Source organism: Dendropsophus ebraccatus, chromosome 11 (assembly GCF_027789765.1).
Source record: "Dendropsophus ebraccatus isolate aDenEbr1 chromosome 11, aDenEbr1.pat, whole genome shotgun sequence".
Lineage (NCBI taxonomy): Eukaryota > Metazoa > Chordata > Amphibia > Anura > Hylidae > Dendropsophus > Dendropsophus ebraccatus.
In genome coordinates, this window is record NC_091464.1 from 16,838,390 (window position 1) to 16,861,503 (window position 23,114).

Below are 23,114 nucleotides of genomic sequence, written 5' to 3' on the forward strand. Positions count from 1 at the left end.
TAATCTGGGGTGGTGATGGGTAATCTGGGGTGGTTACAGGTAATCTGGGGTGGTTACAAGTAATCCAGGGTGGTTACGGGTAATCCAGGGCACTTGACTTTGGTGACAGGCGTAAAAAAGTGCCGGCACCATTTGGAACAAGCGATCAGTGGTATATAGTATATACCGCTGATCACTTGTACTAGGACCACATCGGGTGGGCACCGATCATTGCCCCATGCTCTCCGCCACCTCCTGTGGTGGAAAGAATGAAGCTTGGATCATTTTTAGGAATCCATCACTGTGAACAGAGTCTGTTCACAGTGATGACGGCGGCCATCTTGGATCAGATGGCCGCCCAGGGAGGGGAGGGTCAGTGGCCAGGTCACTAGGGTTAATTCTGGGGATGGGGGGGACATGTTTTCATCTCCTCTCACTGTGGATTCACGGTGAGAAGAGATGAAAGCGTTCAGCTGCGCTGGCAATGCCCGTTACCGGTAGCCGCCTTTATACTGATAATAACGGCGATCACCGGTGAGGGGACTGGCCGGGACTGACCCCACACTCTCCCCCAACCCCTCAGCGACCTCCGATAGCTGAGAGGAGGAGGCTGCGGGCATTACCGGCGATACCACATTTGTATAGTTTTTTTTAACTATTACCGCTTTGGCGCAATAGAAACTATCTTCCTAGCCAAAACCCACAAAAACTGTCCCTGCATTGCAAGATCCATAGCGTTCTCATCTTTTGCGCGACAGAGCTGGTTTTGGGCTTATTTTTTGCGGGAAGATCTGTAGTTTCTATTGATACCAAGTTTTATATGTATATGACTTTTTGATCTCTTTTATGACGTATTTTCTAAAGTGGATTGATAAAATACAGCTATTCTAGTACTGTTTTTTTTATTTTTTTTTTACAGCGTGTGTCGTGCAATATAATTATTGATATAGTTTTATAGATTGGGTCGTTACGGACGTAACGATACCAAATATGTATAGGATTTGTGTTTTTGATCACTTTTATGTAATGTTTTATAGTGTATGGGGAATGTAATGCATCTTTATTATTGGGGGGGGCTGGGGGGGGGCTGTGTTGTGTTTGGTGCACACTTTTTTTCACTTTTTTTTACTTTTACACTAGTGTACATTACTGTACACTAGTGTAAAATACTTAGATCACTGATACAATACATTGCAGTACCTGATGTACTGCAATGTATTGTATCATGCCTCATGCTGACAGGCAATAGCCGCGGCCACCCCTGTCAGCATGAGGCATCTCCATGGTGACCCCGGGGACCTTCATTAGGACCCCGGAATCACCATGGAGACATCGGGACCCCGGACGGCGCCGCGGGACATCGCGATCATGTAAGTGAACCACGGCGCCGTCCGGGATCCACCGGGACCCGTTAGATGCCGCTGTCATGGTTTGACAGCGGCATTTAACAGGTTAAACTGCCCGGAGCGGAGAATCCTCCGCTCCGGGCAGTTACAGGAGGGTGTCAGCGGTCACACTGACCGCTGATCCCCCGTCCTGCAGCCGCCGCCGGGCGGTAATTTATTCCGATGCGCCCGCCGTTAAAAGGCGTACGCATCGGAATAAAGCCCATTAGTGGCCGCCGTGAAAAGGCAGCATGGCGGTCACTAAGGGGTTAAAGACATACTACTGTTACCCAGCAGCCAACTACCTAATGGAACTGGCCCACTTGTCTAATGGCTCTTACTTCACCAAGGCCCATTACCATGGTGACATGTATCGGCACTTTTGATCCAACAGTAAGTGTAATAGGGTTATGAAGAGGGAGATTTATCAAACATGGTGTAAAGTAGAACTGGCTCAGTTGCCCCTAGCAACCAATCAGATTCCACCTTTCATTCCTCACAGACTCTTTGGAAAATTAAAGGTGGAATCTGATTGGTTGCTAGGGGCAACTGAGCCAGTTTTACAGATTCACCTTCCACCGTGTGTGTGTGTGTGTGTGTATGTGTATATATATATATATATATATATATATATATATATATATATATATATAGTAAATGTATAGAGATATAGTGCATATATACTGTATAATATATAATACTAATATGTATACCCTATGGGGGAGATTTATCAAACATGGTGTAAAGTGACACTCTCTCAGTTGCCCCTAGCAACCAATTAGATTCCACCTTTCATGTTCCAAAGAGTCTGTGAGGAATGAAAAGTGGAATCTGATTGGTTGCTAGGGGCAACTGACTGAGCCAGTTTCACCATACACCATGCTTGATAAATCTCCCCCTATCTATCTATATGTATATACACTAGCCAGACCATTGCTTTTAGGGCAGAGTGGTGGCCGGTTACCTAGACAACAAGCTGACAGCAATGGGAAGGAAAAAGCAGCATGTCAGGAGGAGACAAGTTTGCAACAGAAATGTATTAGCAAAATCGGAGAGGGTTGGGTCTGAGTGCAGACAGATTCCCTGTAAATCATCTTTCACAGCATTCCTATGACTGCGCTTCTCTTATCCCCTACTAGTTTCTGTATCTCCCAGTGCTATACAAATTCCTGCACCTAAAGATCTGCTCCATACATGTCCATTAAAGGAGTATTCAATTTCATATGTTGCTGCCCATGGTTAGACTAACAGTTCATTCCATACTTGTTGTTATCTATTCAGTCTCCTTCCCACAGTTCTGAGCTGCTGCTTTCTGCCAAAGACACAAAAATCAGTTTTTTTCTCTCCGTCTCCCCCACCTCCCCCACCTCTCCTCTCTTCTGATGTAAACAAATCCCTGGCAGACTTTATCTGCAACTTTGTAACTTCTTTGTGATGCCAGGAGGATTTATCACAGTGAGTTCATCAGCGAGAGAGAGAGAAGTTCACACACAGATTTTTGTGTCTTCACCAGAAAGCTCTGAACTGGGGGAAGGAGACTAAATAGACAATATCAAATATGGAATGAATTGTTAGTCTGACCATGGGCAGCAACAATGAAAAGTTATGTTTGAGTGGAATACCCCTTTAAATCTGCCATGTGTGAACATACTGTAATGCTATACCTTCAAATGCACTGTTAACTAAACTGTGAACAAAAGTCACAGTATAGATATAGTATATCTCTCCTAGTGGTAAGCCATCCAGTCTGTAATCATTCTCAGTAATGTAATATCTTTGATAAATAATAATGTATTATTTGCATGTACGGCAAACGGTCTGTCCTTAATATTTCAATTGCAAAGAACTTTCTATAGATATGACCACTGCTTCAATCCAATGAATATGAATAGAAGGAAGATCATGTAGACATAGTTACTACAAGCCTCCATGTTAGGAACGCACGAGTCCCAGCCGTCATAAGTGAAAGGATAATGTGAGTGAGTGACTGGACACACATGTATAGGTAAACCGATACCGTAAGAAGATGGAGACCGCAGCTACACTGGCTGAATACACAAGGCGTATGAATCACTGTGCCACACGCACACACACACACACAGCCTGTTACTGTCACTCACTACAAGGAAGCTATATAGGAAAAGATTTATTGTCCCGCTACGCTGTGGTACAAACATGGCCATGCCTTTAGTAACACCTCCTGCAGCTTAGTTCTTCTATCCATATTAATTCTTCCATAAAATCATAAGATTAATATGGTTTCCTTAGATTTACAATGAAGACTGTCTCCTGCAGTGAAATAGAAGTCAGGGAGGGAAGGGCTTAGCTGAGCGCTTCTCCTGGCCCTATCTAACGACTGATAGAGGTTAGCACACCCAGACATCACTGATCAAAAGTTAAATGTCTGTAGGACGTGTGATAGTTTTTTTGTTTTTTTTATTAAGTGACTGGTATGGCATGTAATGTGGACGAACCCTTTAAGCGGGTGATCACATGAGATAGACTTGTTTTAAAACTTTTAGTGGCTGTCTCAATCATCTGAATGGAGTTTGGCGAAATCTATGTGTATGCTGCAGGATGGAACAACGCCATAAACGTATGTGAAATAGATTTCATTGAAACGATTGAACATATCCAAAGTCTGTGGTCTGGAGTCCTGCGCAAGAACTGCGGCCTACTATCTGAAGGCTGGGATATACAAACATCATGTGGACAAGATCAGTCAGGTACCATGAAAAAGAAGGGATACAAACGTATGGCCGTCTCTTCAGGAACAGATGTTTTCTAGCATTACTCCATTAAATTTAATAGCCATTTGTTTAGCAGTTTGTTTAGCTCTGCATTACTTACATAGCAGGGCAGGTGTTACTAGAGAGATGACTGACAGGACTGTGTGGGGAACCCTAAGGAGGCATGACGATGAGCTGTGGTCTCCTGAGGCCTGCTGCTCCTGACCCTGCCCCGCACACCATGATCACCGGCTCCTCCACCATGTGACCTTTATTAGCCCAGGAGGTTAGGGGGTCATCCTTAACACCATATTGGCATTGACATATGTAAGGAGTTCAAGTGTTGTCTAGAAAGAAAACAAACTGGGGCATTTTTGTGTATGTCATGTCTTCTATCTATTATCTATCTATTTATTATCTATCTTTTTATCTATCTTTTTATCTATCTATCTATCTATCTATCTATCTATCTATCTACCTTCTATCTATCTATCTATCTATCTATCTATCTATCGCCTATCTTTCTATCTATCTATCTATCTATCTATCTATCTATCTCCTATCTATCTATCCATCTATCTATCTATCTATCTATCTCCTATCTATCTATCCATCTATCCATCTATCTATCTATCTATCTATCTATCTATCTATCTATCTATCTCCTATCTATCTATCCATCTTCTATCTATCTATCTATCTCCTATCTATCTATCTATCTATCTATCTATCTATCTATCTATCCATTTATCTATCTCCTATTTATCTATCTATCTATTTATCTATCTATCTATCTATCTATCTATCTATCTATCTATCTATCTATCCATCTTCTATCTATCTATCTATCTATCTATTTATCTATCTATCTCCTATCTATCTATCTATCTATCTATCTCCTATCTATCTATCTATCTATCTATCTATCTATCTATCTATCTCCTATCTATCTATCTATCTATCTCCTATCTATCTATCTATCTATCTATCTATCTATCTATCTATCTATCTATCTATCTCCTATCTATCCATTTATCTATCTATCTATCTATCTATCTATCTATCTATCTATCTATCTATCTATCCATTTATCTATCTATCTATTGATATAGAAGAAGGAGAATCCACAGCACACCAGCTCATTTAGTAAAAAAGGTGTTATTTATTCCAAAAAAAAGGTGAAAAAACAGATGCAATGTTTCGATAGCCTCTCGTTATGTTTCTCAAGCAGAGAAGCTTGAGAAAGATAGCGAGAGGCTATTGAAAGATTGCATCTGTTTGTTCACCGTTTTTTGGAATAAATTACACCTTTTTTACTAAATGAGCTGGTGTGCTGTGGATTCTCCTTCTTCTACTTGCGGAATCCTTGGGCTGAGGACCTAATTCCTTGAGCACCTGCCACATTGGAATTGGATGTGCGGCTTATTTTCTACTATCTATCTATCTATCTATCTATCTATCTATCTATCTATCTATCTAGCTCCTATCTATCTATCTATCTATCTATCTATCTATCTCCTATCTATCTATCTATCTATCTATCTATCTATTGATCTATCCATCTATCTATCGATTTATTTATCTATTGATCTGTCATGTACCTATGTTTCTCCCCTCTCTCTCTCTCTCTCTCTCTCTCTTTATAAACAAACATCTTATTCTTCTTATAACCAATAATAAACATAAATAATAAATCAAATAAATAAATAATTACAAAAATAAACAAATAAACAAAAGGCGACTTTTCCATTCCTCCTGCTTCCTGTATGTAATCTCTACACTCATGCATAATGCTGGAGGCATATATAAGGGATTGTCATGTCAGACAGAATAGATGGCTTTGTTATTCTAAAGACATCAATTGTTTTGGTCAAGGTCATTATGAAGAAGCAACTTGACCCATCAATCTCTGTCAGATAGACCTGCTATTCAACATGTCAAGCTAAGAGAAAGCATTAGGCAGTCCCATGTAAAACAGGAGGAAAAAAATCATAAAGATGTCATTAAGACACATCATGTCTATAATCCTGGCAAATACATGATAGATGGATAGATCTGGGAAATAATGATAGATAATTATAGTAAGAATATAGATAGATAGATAGATAGATAGATAGATAGATAGATAGATAGATAGATAGATAATAGATAGGAGATAGATAGATAGATAGATAATAGATAGGAGATAGATAATATTTTTATATTATTATTATTGCATTATTATTATTATTATTATTATTATTATTATTATTATTATTATTATTATATTAATATTTTTATATTACATTTTCTATATTTTTTATATTTTTATATTTTTTATATTTATGAAGTTACTTACTCCTCTCTGTGATCCATTACTGATGTAGAGTAAATCTCTTTGGTCCCTTTCTTGCTGGTTAAGAGAAGCCAACAGAGCTTGTAGTCGTTCAATATACTGAATGGCGCTTCTCAGGATCTCCACTTTGGGGAGCCTCTGGTTAGGGTTTAACAAAGTGCTTCTTTTTAAGGCTTCAAAGGCTTCGTTGACCTTCTTTAGCCTGCGCTTCTCTCTCAGGGTTGCCGCTCGTCTTCTATCCAACGACACAGTCTTACGCTTGCACATCTTGCAGGCCCATGGTAGGCACTGACCTGGACAATGCTCTTGCTGGCTTATTGTGGAATGAGGGGAGACCTTTTCTTCAATTCCCGAATCTTGCAGTAAAACCCCTTCAGTGCAAAGTCCTATTGATCCACGCTCTTGAAATCCAGATTGATCGTATGTTGGGAGCCGTGCGGAAAAATAATTTTCATTGTCGTAAAATCTTTGGTCTGGAAAAAAATAAGGACTGGTTTCAAAGAGTTCCATAGTTCAGGACTGTAAAGATGTGTGTGACTCCTCAACAAGTCCGCAGCAACTGCACTTCTCCCCTTCACACCAACTGTTTGATGCCATTTAAACCCTCTGCCCAGCATTAAATCACAGAGATAAATATAGAAAACGGTCCCGAAATTTGATCCACTTTTTAGCTGTTGCCTGACATCAAAACTTTTTTTTTTTTACGTCTGGATGGACAGGATTCTCCCTAGTGGATTCTGGTGGAAGAAAAAAAAATGACATTCCCTTTCTATAGAGAATTTAGGATAGAATTTTTGCATATATATTTGGTAATTATACTAATTGCTAGGAGAGAGAGACAGAGAGAGAGAGAGAGAGAGAGAGAGAGAGAGAGAGAGAGGGAGAAGGAGAGGATAACTTTTTTAATTCCAGTGTTTGGAACATCAGAACTTTTGGATATAACATTTGGATAGTCACGACTTTACCCAGTGCGATCTAATATATAAAGTATAAAAAAAAGTGTAGAGGAAATGGGGGCAATTTGGGACACTTGTCTCCTTGCACTCAGTACAGTATTTTCCGAAAATATCTGGAGAGACAAAGCTTCCTGGGACGACACTTTTTAATTGTAGCATATTTTGTTTACCCATTTTATTCTGAATGGTTTCTGTCAAGATTTTCAGCTATTACAAGAAAATCTATCTATCTATCTATCTATCTATCTATCTATCTATCTATCTATCTATCTATCTATCTATCTATCTCAGGGGCATAGCTAATGTCTCTTGGGCCCTGGTACAAGAGGTCAATTTGGGCCCCCCCTTCCTCAACCCCCCATGTTATCCCCCTTATAGATGGCCCCATGTTATTCGTTTTATAGATGCCCCTACTGTTATCCCCCTTATAGATGCCCCCCCATTTATCCCCCTTATAGATGGCCCCCCATGTTATCTCCTTTATAGATGGCCCCCCATGTATCCACCTTATAAATGCCCCCCATGTATCGCCCTTATAGATGCCCCCATGTATCCCCCTTATAGATGCCCCCCCATGTATCCCCCTTATAGCTGCCCCCCATGTATCCCCCCTTATAGATGGCCCCCATGTTATCCCCCTTTTAGATGGCCCACCATATATCCCCCTTATAGATGGCCCCCATGTATCCCCTTTATAGATGGCCCCCCATGTATCCCCCTTATAGATGTCCCCCGTATCCCCCTTATAGATGGCCCCCCATGTATCCCCCTTATAGATGGCCCCCCATGTATCCCCCTTATAGATGCCCCCCCGTGTATTCCACTTATAAATGCCCCCCCATGTATCCCCCTTATAGATGGCCCCCGCCATGTTATCCCCCTTATAGATGGCCCCCCCATATATCCCCCTTATAGATAATGCCCCCCTGTGCAAAGCAGATGAGAAAAAAAAACAAAAAAACACTCACCTGCAACTGTCCCCCGCCGTGTTTCTCTTCTGCAGGCTCAGTCCCCTCCCCGGCTGACACGTGGCTCCCGGCTCCCCGGCAGCACACACACCAGTGAGTTCTGTGTGCGCTGGGGATGTTACTTCCGGCTCAGGGTGGCTTGGTTTAGATGCTCCCTGCACCGGAAGTACTTCCCCGGCGCACACAGAGGTCACTGATGTGTGCTGCCAGGGATGGGACCGAGTCGGGGATCCGAGAGCCACGCGTAAGCCGGGGGACCAGCCTCTTGTGACCACAAGCAAAACACTGCTTGCGGTCACAAGAGGGAGGGGGGCAGTGTGGTGGCAAGGGGGGGCCTCACAGGACCCCCATTGGTAGCGGCCCGGTCGTGGTGGCGACTGCTGCGACCACGGTCGCTACGCCACTGATCTGTCTATCTGTCTTCTATCTATCTCCTATCTATCATCCATCTATCTATCTATCTATCTATCTATCCTCACAAACTGCTGAGGACAGTTTAGATGTTACAGAACGTCCATGATTGTTTCACACTTCCTTCCTTTTATTCCCATTCTCAATAATGTTGGTTTGTCTTATGTATTGTTTGTGAGGTTAGATCGGATGTTTTCTAATTAAAATTTTAAAAATTAAAGGAGAAGTCGGTGACATTTTTTAATTAAAGTATTGTATTGCCCCCCAAAAGTAATACAAATCACCAATATACAGTTATTACAGGAAATGCTTATAAAGTGCTTTTTTTCTCTGCACTTACTACTGCATCAAGGCTTCACCTCCTGGATAACATGGTGATGTCACTTCCTGGATAACATGGTGATGTCACTTCCTGGATAACATGGTTATGTCACTTCCTGGATAACATGGTGATGTCACTTCCTGGATAACATGGTTATGTCACTTCCTGGATAACATGATAGTAGTATTATATCTGCACACACTATTGAGTGCAATTAGAACGTTAGTAAAGCATGGTGTGCAATTAATATTATAATATGCTTTCTTGGATAACATGGTGATGTCACGACCCGACTCCCAGAGCTGTGCACGCTGTGGCTGCTGGAGAATATGATGGCAGAGGGATGCTTAGTGTCCCTCCAGTGTCCTGTGTCCCTCAGTGTCCCCCTGCCACCATCCTCTCCAGCAACCACAGCCTGCACAGCTCTGGGAGTCGGATCATGACATCATCATTTTATCCAGGAAGTGACATCACCATGTTATCCAGGAAGTGACATCACCATGTTATCCAGGAAGTGACATCACCATGTTATCCAGGAAGTGACATCACCTTGTTATCCAAGAAGTGACATCACCATGTTATCCAGGAAGTGAAGCCTTTATGCAGTAGTAAGTGCAGGGGAAAAAAGCACTTTAAAGCATTTCCTGTAATAAGTGTGTATTGGTGATTACAGAAGTTATACAAACTTTTGGAGGCCAAAACAATACTTTAATAAAAATTCACCCGACTTCCCTCTTAAAGGACAAGTGCCATGAAAAACTTTTTCCCAGTAATTGAAGCACAATACAAAGTTATATAACTCTGTAATGTGCTTCAATCACCTATTTGCCTCCCTTCCCTGTCTTTTCCCCCCTCCACCCCCCACCGGGAAGTGTCCTGACTCACACAGACCTGATTACTGTCGTCACCGTCACCAGGCAGCTCCTTCTTGTGAGGATGAGTCATCAGCAGGAGGGCTGCTCTAGCTCCTGTTACACCAGCCTCCCCCTCCCCCTCCTTGTCAGGTGACTCTGCTTGCTCAGCTTATCTTCTCTAGTGACATGACTCCTTCACTGAGTCCAGGGCAGCAGGAGAGAGGGTATGAGGGGAGGGGGGGGGCTGCCTATGTGCCGGAGTCAGTCAGAGGGAAGATAAGCAAGTGAGATGTGACAAGTGATGGCTTGCAGTTGTTCAGCCAATGGGAGCTGAGCAAGCCTGTCACCTGACAAGGCAGGGGAGGGGGGGGCTAGTGTAACAGGAGAAGGAGCTGAGAGAAGAGCTTGGTGACGGTGACGACAGTAATCAGGTCTGTGTGAGTCAGGACACTTCCTGGTGGGGGGTGGAGGGGGGAAAAGACAGGGAAGGGAGGCAGATAGGTGATTGAAGCATATTACAGAGTTATATAACTTTGTAATGTGCTTCAATTACTGGGAAAAAGTTTTTCATGGCACTTGTCCTTTAAGTAAGTGTTTTACAAATAACTTGTGGACATATTCTTTGTAGCTGGTAAGCTTAGGACTTTAGAAAATACCCTGCATTGTCTGCCAACATGAATCATCACAGATCCGGCAGTAATATCTGTATGTTTGCTGGATGTAATTATCAATACCGGATCTGATTACTGATATTTGCTGAATATAAAGCTAATCTAAAATGCATGGAAAATGCTAACGCTTCAATAAAACACTGTGATAATCAAGAAGGTGGAAAGCTAAAATTTTATTAACGTCTTCCTGGCCTCTCGGAGCGTCTCCTGGTTAACATGCAAATCATTTCTGTAGGTTTATAGGATGTGTGGTCGGTGCAGATACATAGCATCTACATAAGATTACCATACACAATGCATCCCCTATGGTGGGGCTGTGGAGAGTCTAGATTTCCTTTATGTAAATGTGCTAGTTGATCTGTGAGCGATTAGTGCTGTCTACCTGTCACCTGATCGGATATTATTTACCGATTACATAGCAGCCATTACTCTTCCCCGCCATGGGAAACATTTATCTTTGTATCACATATTGTGCAGAGCAATGAAGAAACTGAGAACTATTGTCACTAGCTTTATTAGGTTGTTATGAATGAGAGAGTAAGGCTACATTCATACGTTCCATAGTTTAGTCCGTAATTACGGACAAATTTAGGGCCCGTTGATTTAAATCGGATGCCGATCGTTTCGAACTCTGTAGAAAATTTGGTTAGTTACCGAATTTAACTTTCCCCAAAGTTCGGAAAGGGTTCGGCAAGTTCGCAGCGCTCATGTAAAAAAACAAAAATAAACATATTTTTACCTGTCCGTGGTCCCCCGATGTCTCTCTCGTCCTGTCTCTGCGTCTTCTGTGGTGAAGGCCTGCTCAATCACAGGCTAACTAGGATGGGGCTGCACTGCAGCCTGTGATTGGCTAAGCAGGCTGTTCACGCCTTGACAGCCAATCACAGGCTGATTAGGACAGGAGAGCACTGCAGCCTGTGATTGGCTGAACCGGCCTTTACCGTAAAAGATGCCAGGACAGGATTGGAGAAGAAGGACCCTGAGGGAGCGCAGACATGTACAGCTAAAAACCTGCAGTTATTTGGCTGTTTTAATGTGGTTGCTTAAAGTTCGGTCCGACACAAACCTGAACTTTACATTAACGTTTGGCAAACCCGCCAAACTGAACTTTTGAAAAGTTCTCTCATCTCTAGTAATAACGTTAAACCATTATCACTTTAACTATCACCTTCACCTTTTTTGCTGATTCACAAAAAATACAGATTACAGATGCAGCATGGATGCATTACTGACAAATATTTGGCAGATTGCGGATTGCAATCCAGGTACGTCACGTACCCACCTCTTCCAGCTGCAACATCATGACCCGGCTGAGCAATTGCCCCCTCTGCCAGTCAGTGACCGGGGTGATGGCTGAGCCATCATTCAAAAACAGTGCTCTCTACTGACATCTCTGGCGGAGTCAGGAACTGTCCTGAGCAGGAGAGGTTTTCTATGGGGATCTGCTGCTGCTCTGGACAGTTCCTGACTCCGCCAGAGATGTCAGCAGAGAGCACTGTTTCTGAATGTAAATAAACAACACTTCCTGTAGGACATAAGTATGGGAAGACTTGAGATTTTTAAATAGAAGTAAATTACAAATCTATGAAACTTTCTGACACCAGTTGATATGAAAGAAGAAAAAATTTCGCCGGACAACCCCTTTAAGGCGGCCTCTCAGATATATTTCCTGTTACTCATACAACACAGAGAGAACGGTCATCATTCAGTGTCTGAAGGAGGCTGGTAATAAAACGGTCTTTATCTCAGACACACACACATACACGGGACATTTTATTAGACGCTAGACGCTACTAGTATGTTTTTGTTGTGTGGGAGGAAACATACGCATTCGGTGAAAACCCATGCAAGCACAGGGACAGCATAAAACCCCATACAAATGTCGCTCTTGGTTGGATTAGAGCCTAGGAACTGCAGGACAACAATCATTCCGATTTAAAGCCCCTAATACATGTGCCGATTCAGAGGAGCAAGTGAGCGCCCACCTGTCAGGTCAGCGCTCACTTGCTCGTCGTTCCTCGCTCACTACCCGCGCTATTAAATGCACTGACAGTAAGTAAAAGGGGTGGCCGTGGTGAGCTGCGAGAGGGGGGGGGGCTTTTTAGTATTTGACCCGTGTGATAATAGTCTCTAGGCAACAAATATTACACCTGGTGTTGAGTGAGCATGCTCAGTTGAGCATAGTGCATCGGGGGCTTGATCAAGCTCTATGTCTGGGCTTGATCGCACATGGGTGTTCGGATAAAAAAAAGTTCAACTAGACACCCTCCACTCTGCCAACCTGGTTAAAGTGATATTGTCCCCCCTCTTTCCATATAAGAAGTTTTCAGCACCATTCTTAAGCTTACTTGCTGGACGTTTCCTATCTTACCGTATAAAGGATTTCTTGGTGGTCTCTCCCCTCAAAAATGCATGTTATTGTTTGTGAACAATGCTGTATGAGCGGAGCTTCATGGCCCGTCGTGCCTTATATCCCTGTATACCCCGCCCCCTCTGTGATGTCTTCAATGCATAGGCCCTGCCCCCTCTGTGGTGTCATTGGAATGGGCCGACTTAGAGGCCTAGGCCCCGCCCCACTGATACGGCTGTCACAGAGGGGCCAGGGCCTATGACTCTGAGGTGGTGATTATGTCATGGAGGGGGCAGGGCCTACAGCATTACAGGGGCATTACCGTAAATATGGTAATGCCCCTGGGGTATTACCGTAAATACGGTAATGTCCAGAATATAAGCTTAAGCTGAGAACTCCTTATCTCGGCAGGGGACAATATCACCAGTCTCCCATAGAATTCATTGGGGTTCTTTACTCACTCATTGAAAATACCTGACCCGAGTAACAAGCACTTGAGCATTTAAGTGCTCGCTCAACACTAATCACAGCAATGACTCCGGGTCATCCTCATGGAAGTTCCCTGTAAATTATTGGTTTACATAGCTAGCTTAGGATGGGACATTTTTGAGGGGACGCAATCTATATTTTGATTCTGAGTGGAGGAAATTATTCACAAACTTGTCAGATAAGCAATGAGTTAGATCCGGAAAACTTTTCCTGACCTACCCTCCTATGTGGGTGGCATCTGCTGCAGACCAAGCCTATGAATCAGCTGGCATTCAGAGTATGAGGAAATAATTAAAACTTAAAAGCCGTAAATATTTAAAGAAGACTTTGAGTGATTCTTTAAGCCTCCTATGTACGACCATTATGGCAGCACATAGCTAACACTTTATATGAGTCATTCCTGAAGTTTAATGTCCATCTATCTATTGTAAGCCTTGTAAGTTTACCCTGATCAGCCATAACATTAACACCACCTGCCTAATACTGTGTCGGCACTTTGTGTGCAACCACAATAGCTCTCATCAAGGCAAGATTCCCCAATCATAAGACCTCTAAAGCTATCCTGTGCTATTAAAGTGACTCTGTAACCACAAACTGACCCCAGAACGGCTTGTATTGTCAGATAGCTGCTTTTAATCCAAGATCTGTCCTGGGGTCCGTTCGGCAGGTGATGCAGTTATTGTCCTAAAAACAACTTTAAACTTGCAGCCCTGTGTCAAATTGGGGTGGCCTAGAGTGTCTGTGCCTTAGGTATGCACCGCCTCTCCCTCCTCTCCGCCCTCCCCATCGTTAGGAATGACCCTCGAAGGATTCTCCTACTCATAACTTGTCTGAACACTGCACATGAGCCTTTTGATGAACCAGCACATGTGCAGTGATGATTAGAAGAAATCCTGCCTGGGGCATTCCTAATGGTGTAGAGGGCTGGGAGGAGGGATGGAGAGGCATTACAGGCCTAGGGCACAGACACTCTAGGCCACGCCAGTTTGACACACAGCGGCAAGTTTAAAGTTGTTTTTTAGGACAATAACTGCATTACCTGCCGAACGGACCCCAGGACAGATCTTGGATTAAAAGCAGCTATCCGAAGGTACAAGTGGTTTGGGGGGCAGATTGTGGGTACAGAGTCACTTTAAGACAATAGCAGCAGAACCTGTGGGGGAGATTTATCAACCATGGTGTAAAGTGAAACTGGCTCAGTTGCCACCAGCAACCAGATTCCACTTTTCATTCCTCACAGACTCTTTGGAAAATGAAAAGTGGAATCTGATTGGTTGCTAGAGGCAACTGAGCCAGTTTCACTTTACACCATGTTTGATAAATCTCCCCCTATATGTTTTGTAAGCTACAAGGTGCAGCCTCCATGGATCAAACTTGTCGAACAGATTGAGATCTGGTTCATTTTAAATTCTTAGGACCCTTTTATATGGGTGGAGAGAGCTATGATAACAAGCTCCAATCTCGCTTTACAAGGTACAATCAATAACACAACCAAGCAACACAAACCATTACTAGATCATTCATGCTGCCCAATAAAATTCATTGTTATTAGCTGCACATTCCCTGTTTAGGTAGACGTATGGCCCATGAGAGTGATTTTATTGGCGCACAAAAGATTCAATAAGCTAACAAGAGAGTATTGGCGCGTTTTAGAGTGGAAGACTAATTTTTCCGTAAAATGAGGGTCTCATAAAATTCAAAAACTGCAGGCAGCGGGGTGTGGGAACTTAATAAACAATGTATACTTACCAGTCCCTGTGCCTCCATAATGCCGCTTCTGGATCCTGCTGAGGACTGCCATCTTCGGATGGAAACTGGGTATGTTATGTCCCTGGCTCTTCCAGCTGCAACGTCACAGCCCATCTGAGCGATTGCCGAGTCACTGATTGGCTTATACATTACCTACCCTCCCGCCTCCATCCCACTCAGCCAAACAGTGCAATGTCTCGTCACAGCCACTGATTGGCTGAGCGAGACGCCAGTGACCGGGGAGAAGTAAAGTATTAGCTTGTGTAGCGCCTGGCAGCTGCTGGGTTAGTAAGCTTGTGGCTACGTTCTCATGGCGGAATGAAAATCTGCTGAGAGAATCCAGTTCCATGGGCAATGACATTACCAAGTATTGCATTGGGTTTTTAGAGCACTGGGCTGAATTTTCATTGGGGTACAAACTGTTTTCCGCAGATAATTTGCACCTTAATGGAAGGGGGTCCGCTGTGCTGGGGGAGAGAATCCTAGAAGGGGTGGAGAGGTTTTTAAACTAGGGATGTGGAGGGAGGACAATGTAGTATGTAATGTAGTGGCGGATAGGTTAGAGAGGGGACAGATCATTGAGGAGGGAGGAAAATGGTCCTGTGGGGGGAGGATAAGACCAGTGGATAGGGAGATCCATATGTTGCGGATGAACAGTGAGGATGATTGTAGCCACAGCACAGTAATAAATCCCATTTCTTATAATGAAGCAGTGAAACTCAATGGTAATATAAAGTGTATGGTTACTAATGCCAGAAGTCTAGCCAGCAAGATGGGGGAGCTGGAGGCCTTGGTTCTGGAGAAGTCCATTGATGTGGTTGGTGTGACTGAGACATGGCTGGACTCCTCACATGACTGGGCTGTCAATATTCAGGGATTTACGTTGTTCAGAAGGGACCGGGTGGGCAGAAGGGGAGAAGGAGTATGTCTGTATGTCAGAAATGATATTAAAGTGAGTGTAAAAGATGCAATAGTGGGCGATGACTGTGATGATGTGGAAGCATTGTGGGTAGAACTACAGAAGGAGGTAAAGAGTGAAAAAATTATTCTTGGTGTAATCTATAGACCCCCCAACATTACTGAGGAGGTAGATGGCCAGTTGAATAGACAAATAGAGCGGGCTGCCCGGGAGGGGACAGTAGTGGTAATGGGGGACCTCAACTACCCAGATATAGATTGGGGTCACGGTTCAGCTAAAACCACAAAGGGGAGGGAATTTCTTAACCTCCTGCAGGATAATTTTCTGGGCCAGTTTGTGGAGGAGCCAACTAGAAGTGATGCCTTGTTGGATCTGGTTATTTCTAACAACGCTGAGCTGGTTGGGGATGTCACTGTCCATGAACACCTGGGTAATAGTGACCACAATATAGTGACTTTTAGCTTAAAGTGTAGAAAAGAAAAACATGTTGGGAGGGCAAAAACTCTTAATTTTAAAAGGGCCAATTTTCCTGGGTTAAGGGCAGAACTTCAGGGCATAGACTGGGAGCGGCTGCTGTCACATACTGATACAGCTAATAAATGGGAAATCTTCAAATCCACATTAAATAACTGTACTACCAAATATATTCCTATGGGTAACAAATATAAACGGTTATAATCCAATCCCACATGGCTTACAACCGAGGTTAGAAGGGCTATAAATGAGAAAAAAGGGGCATTCAAAAAATATATATCAGAGGGGTCAGCTGTAGCATTTAAACATTACAAAGAAGTCAACAAAACCTGTAAAAATGTAATAAAAGCAGCAAAAATTCACAATGAAAGGCAGGTAGCCATAGATAGCAAAAGAAACCCCAAAAATTCTCCAAATATATTAATGCAAAAAAAAACAAGGACAGAGCATGTAGGACCCCTAAATAATGGTGACGGGGAATTAATAACTGGGGATCATGAGAAAGCTGAGTTACTTAATGGGTTCTTCAGCTCTGTATATACAAAAGAAGAGGATGGAGCTGTGGTGGGTGGGGCCAGTACTGAGGTGGGTGGGGCCAGTGCTGCTAACACATGTAATGTACTGAACTGGTTTACTATAGATATGGTCCAAGATAAATTAAACAAACTCAATGTAACCAAAGCTCCAGGGCCTGATGGATTACACCCCAGAGTTCTTAGGGAACTCAGTTCTGTAATTTCTCTACCCTTGTATGAAATATTCAGTGATTCTTTGCTTACTGGTATTGTGCCGAGGGACTGGCGTAAGGCAAATGTAGTGCCGATCTTCAAAAAGGGCTCTCGAACTTCCCCAGGTAACTATAGACCCGTAAGCTTAACGTCCATTGTGGGGAAACTATTTGAGGGGCTTATAAGGGACTACATCCAGGAATATGTAGTGGCTAATAGTATTATAAGTGATAACCAGCATGGTTTTACTAAGGACAGAAGCTGTCAAACCAACCTAATATGTTTCTATGAAGAGGTAAGTAGAAGCCTGGATGGCGGCGCGGCTGTGGATATCATGTACCTGGATTTTGCAAAAGCGTTTGACACAGTTCCTCATGGACGTCTGATGGGTAAGTTAAAGTCTATCGGTTTGGAAAATTTAATGTGTAACTGGATTGAAAACTGGCTTAATAATCGTACCCAGAGAGTGGTGGTCAATGATTCCTACTCCGAATGGTCCCCGGTAATAAGTGGTGTACCCCAAGGGTCAGTACTGGGCCCTCTTCTGTTTAACTTGTTTATTAATGATATTAAGAATGGAATTAACAGCAATGTTTCTATCTTTGCAGATGACACCAAGCTTTGTAGTACAGTACAGTCTATGGAGGATGTGCAGATGTTACAGGATGACTTAGACACACTGAGTGTTTGGGCGTCCACTTGGCAAATGAGGTTCAATGTGGATAAATGTAAAGTTATGCACCTGGGTACTAATAACCCGCATGCATCATATGTCCTGGGGGGAGTTACTCTGGGAGAGTCACTGATAGAGAAGGATCTGGGTGTACTTGTAGATAATAGACTACAGAACAGCACACAATGTCAGTCAGCTGCTTCTAAGGCCAGCAGGATATTGTCATGTACTGTATATAACAGGCATGGACTCTCGGGACAGGGATATAATATTACCGCTCTATAAAGCCTTGGTGCGGCCCCATCTGGAGTATGCTGTCCAGTTTTGGAACCCGATTCATAAAAAGGATGTTCTAGAGCTGGAGAGGGTACAAAGACGGGCAACTAAACTAATAAGGGGAATGGAGCATCTTAGTTATGAGGAGAGATTAAAAGAATTACATTTGTTTAGTCTGGAGAAGAGACGTTTAAGGGGAGATATGATTAACTTATTTAAATATATAAATGGCCCCTACAAGAAATATGGGGAAAAGATGTTCCAGGTAAAACCCCCTCAAAGGACAAGAGGGCGCTGCCTCCGCCTGGAGAAACAAGAGGGCACTGTCTCCGCCTGGAGAAAAAAAGGTTCAATCTTCGGAGGCGACAAGTCTTCTTTACCATGAGAACTGTGAATCTGTGGAACAGTCTACCACAGGATCTGGTCACAGCAAAAACAGTAGAGGGCTTCAAAATCGGCTTAGAGCAAAATAATATAAATGCATATGTATAGAACCTATCACCCCTCCCCCTTCCCTGTATCCGTCCCCTCCTTGGTTGAACTTGATGGACATGTGTCTTTTTTCAACCGTATTAACTATATAACTATGTACCCTAAGGCCATGTTTACACAACGTATATTTTTGTAAAAGTACGCCCATTGTTGCAACAACAACAACACATAGTATACGCTCCAGCGGGGATCTCTTGTGGCGCCGTAGAAAACTGATATGTCAGTTTAGGTTTCTGCGGCCGCTATTCAGTGAATAGCGGCCACAGAAAACTATGTCAGTGCGCACTATGGAGCGTGCAGCTCCGGCCGCTTGCTCCATAGTGTGCAGTGTGGAGTCCTGATGTGGGTGCGCACGGATGCGCCCGCATCAGAACTCTGCGGCCCTACAGATCATCCGGCCGGTACTGCAATACCGGCCAGGATGATCTTTTCAGAGATCGGGTCACGGAACGGTCAGTCTCTTACAGTGTGTGAACATAGCCTAAAAGTGAAAAACTGTTTTTATCATTCTGTTTGGTATCCTTCAGAACCAATGTATATTTAAAGGGTTTTCCCTTTAAATATTTATCACCAGTATTTATCACCTACAGTATTTACATCTAGCAGGGGACTCCACCACTGCAAAAAAAATAACTGTTAGGCTATGGGGTTTTTTTCTCTATCCGTTTTATGCAAAAAACAGATGAAAAAAACAGATGCATTTGTTTTCATCCCTTTTGATCCGTTATTCCATTGACTTCCATTATATAAAAAAAGAACAGTTCAAAACTCTTCCTTTTTTAAGCTTACACAAAAACTTGCAAAAAATGAGTCATAAAAGCAAATTTCAAAAATGCAGTGTGAATCCGGCCTCACTGAAGGAAGGATCAGCTGGTATCTTGTAATCTTCTCCAACTAATGGAGCTAATGTATGAAATAAGAGCAGAGAAAAGGTGAGAAATATGGTTCATATAGACAGCCTGTTGGTTTATTTATGTCGTGTTCCATAGGGAAGAAATATATGGCTGTCACTGAGATCAGTGCTCGCTGCCTCGATGTCTCCATGTACACAATGACAGCAGGTATACATCAGGCTAGGACAAATAATACAAACACTTCTCATTTATTGCCGGCAGGAAGGAGCGACTTTCACTGGGATCAATCAGCAGCGGTTTTCAAGTGACTAAGAGATAGTTAATCTGCCGGAGTCACTGAGTGAGCAAACTGTATCCAGCTGGATGTGGTCTCCAAAGTGTTCAGGAAGAGAAGAAGAGAACGCAGCACATATGATACCACAGAAACATGTACAAGTATTAAATACGTCAACAATTTTCTAAGTAAATATATTTTATAAGGCGCCATTGACATGAAACACACAGGGAGAGAAACCAAAGCATATCTTAAAGGAGGAGTCCGGCCAGACCCCCTTGGGAGGGGGAAGAAAGAAATGACATGCCCTTACTTCCCCCGCTCCATTGCTGGTGCCTACATAGCACCACACCGGTCCCCAGATCCCCCCAGGTTCCCGGGTCGTGGCGTGTGAGGTCCACTCAGCCAGTCGGTGGCTGTAGTGAGGGGCCGCCACGGCCACAGACAGGTTGAGCAGACCTCACATGTCATGACCTGTTTCCCCGGTTAGACCAGAAAGCAGCCAGGAACCCGGAAACCAGAGTGGTGGTAGGTGGCCACCAGCGCTGGAGCCGGGGGAGGTAAGCGCACATTATTTTTTTTATCTTCCCCGACACTTGTTAAAAAAAAATGGTTATGGCTGGACTTCTCCTTTAAGTTATGTATAATAATGAGAAATAACACAGGGGAAAAATATTGAAGACACTTACTGAAATATATTTGATACTTTCTATAAAAGCCTTTGTTAGTGATGACGTCTACTGTATGGAGATGGCCGGCATTGGTCAGGTGGGATTTTTGCCCATTCTTCAGCACGAACAATCTACAAATCCTGCAGGTTTGGTGGCTCCTTTTATGAATTCTGAGCTTCAGTTCATTTCATAGATTTTCCTTTGGTCTGGTGGTCAGCTCGGCCATTCTAGCAGCTTTATTATCTTTCTCTGAAACCAGTTGAGCTTTGCCTTGTCTGTGTGTTTGGGATTGTTGTCTTGCTGAAATGTCCGTCGAGGTTTCATCTTCACCGTCCTGGATGGCAGCAGATATTATCAGGAATGTCTCATGCACATCTGTCCTTTCATCTTTCCTTCAATTACAAGAGGTTTGCCAGTGCCGTACGCTAAATAATAGCCCCACACTATGATGTCCCCATCTCCAAACTTCACTCTTGGTGTTTTCAGTCACCTTCAGTGCGCATGGTGTGTATTACGGCAACCAGAGAGTTCCATTTTGGCCTCATCTGACTAGAGATGATTGAACAGGGCTGAGGTTCAGGTTTGTATGAACCCGAACCATCGGCATTTGACTCCCACTGCCTTCCCGTTCCATGGGAAAGGTGGAGATAGCCCGAGTACCACCTGGAAAACGGGGATACAGCCTATTACCTAGGTTGTATCCCTATTTTCGAGGCGGTACTCGGTTAGTCTCCACCTTCCCCACGGAATGGGAAGGCATCGGGAGTCAAATGCCGATGGTTCGGGTTTGTACGAACCTGAACATCAGCGATGTTCGATCATCTCTACATCTGACCAGACTATATTCTCCCAGTATTTCTCAGGCTTGTCTAAATGTTGTTGAGCAAACTTCAAATGTTCTTGATTGTGTTTTTTTGTCCAGCAATGGAGTCTTGTTTGGTGATCGTCCATACAGGTCATGGGGGTTGAGTGCGTTACTTGTCATTTTCTCTGAAACTATCGTACCTGCTGGTTCCAGGTCTTTCTGTAGCTCTCCGCAGGTGGCCCTTGACTCTTGCACAGCTCTTCTGATAATTCCTTTCACTCCTGGTTTATGTTGAAATTATGTTCCTTCCGATTCAGAGTTATGGACCCAACAGTGCTCATTGGAACCTTCTTTAATTTAGAAATTCTTCTGTAACCAATGCCATCAGTATGTTTTGCAACAAGTTTGCGAAGGTCTTGAGACAGCGGACTGGTTTTACCCATCATGAGATGTTTCTTGTATGGCATCTTGGTAATGAGACACCTTTTTATAGGCCGATAAGCAGTCAAAGGAGACTGACATGCTGTTGCTGTACATAGAGGCCGCCATAACCATAACCACCAGTTAAGAGCCATAAAATGGAGGCACTGAGAGAGAAACGCATCAGTGTAGAAGTCCATGGCTGCCTATCACAGTGGCACGTGTCCGCCTTGGTTGTGTCTTTCTCTTGGCAGAACAATGAACAAGTTGGCTGCTACCTATGCTAACATCTGGCAATAGAGACATATTATACTATTAAATAAAAAGAACATTATCGATTACTTATAAGAATGTGTTCCAATGTGTTCAGTTTTTTTTATGCATTTTTGAAGCCAAAGCCAGGAATTAATTCAAAAAGTGAAGTGGCATATATTCCTTAATATATATAAATCAATAATTTGAGTACTTATCAGCTGCTGTATGCCCTGCAGGAAGTGATGTATTCTCTCCAGTCTGACAGAGTGCTCTCTGCTGCCACCTCTGTTCATGTCAGGAACTGTCCAGAGCAGGAGAGGTTTTCTGTAGGGATTTGCTACTTCTCTGGACAGTTCCTGACATGGACAGAGGTGGCAGCAGAGAGCACTGTGTCAAACTGGAAAGAATATACCACTTTCTGCAGGTCATACAGCAGCTGATAAGTACTGAAAGACTTAAATTAATTTTTTTTTAAATAGAAGTAATTTACAAATCTGATTGGAAAATAAAAATTTCCTCTGGAGCACCCCTTTAACTGATGAGAGGAGTCTATTGGCCAAATATTCTATGTCGATGGGCTTCTGAGATGTACGCATGGAAGGATCTGTGTCATTGCTTAATAAATAGAAATAAAAAAAAAATTCACAAAATAACATTTAACGGAAAAATATAGGATCCAGCAATGCTGGTGCGGCACAACCTCAAGCAGCAAAAGAATTATAGCAATGGTCCAAAAAGAAATACCACAATCATTTATAGACATAGTAGAAATAGTCCACATAGATCCCAGCTGACCTAATACTGTGACGTGGTCAGAAAGTGAAAAGGCCAACTATGAGGGTTCGGCCCTTTTAATATAGTCCTTTCCGAATATCTTTAATAGCAAGAATTTGTAAAACTATTGAAGGGCATTTGACGAAATACCGAGCAAGGGTTTGGTTAGTGGAAAGAATCCGATCGCACAGGCTGGGCAGACTAATTCCGCTTTCTCTACACAATACATTCCGGTCACAAATATTAAGTCCTTTAAAATGTGTTGAACCTACGCCAAGGGAAAGCTGCGAGTTCTAGCATT

The 23,114-nt window shown here is 43.0% G+C and overlaps 1 protein-coding gene across 2 annotated transcripts in view; it reads right to left on the reverse strand.

The window, feature by feature from the left end:
- Positions 1-23,114, reverse strand: part of MYOG (myogenin) — a 42,519-nt gene that overhangs the window by 14,205 nt on the left and 5,200 nt on the right. The window contains exon 2 of one of the 2 annotated variants that reach the window (XM_069945404.1): positions 6,432-6,901. In XM_069945404.1, coding sequence (XP_069801505.1) covers positions 6,432-6,901 — 470 coding nt within the window. Of the gene's footprint in view, positions 1-6,431; positions 6,957-23,114 lie in introns of those variants that run through there. The other variant, XM_069945403.1, reaches the window with a different exon arrangement.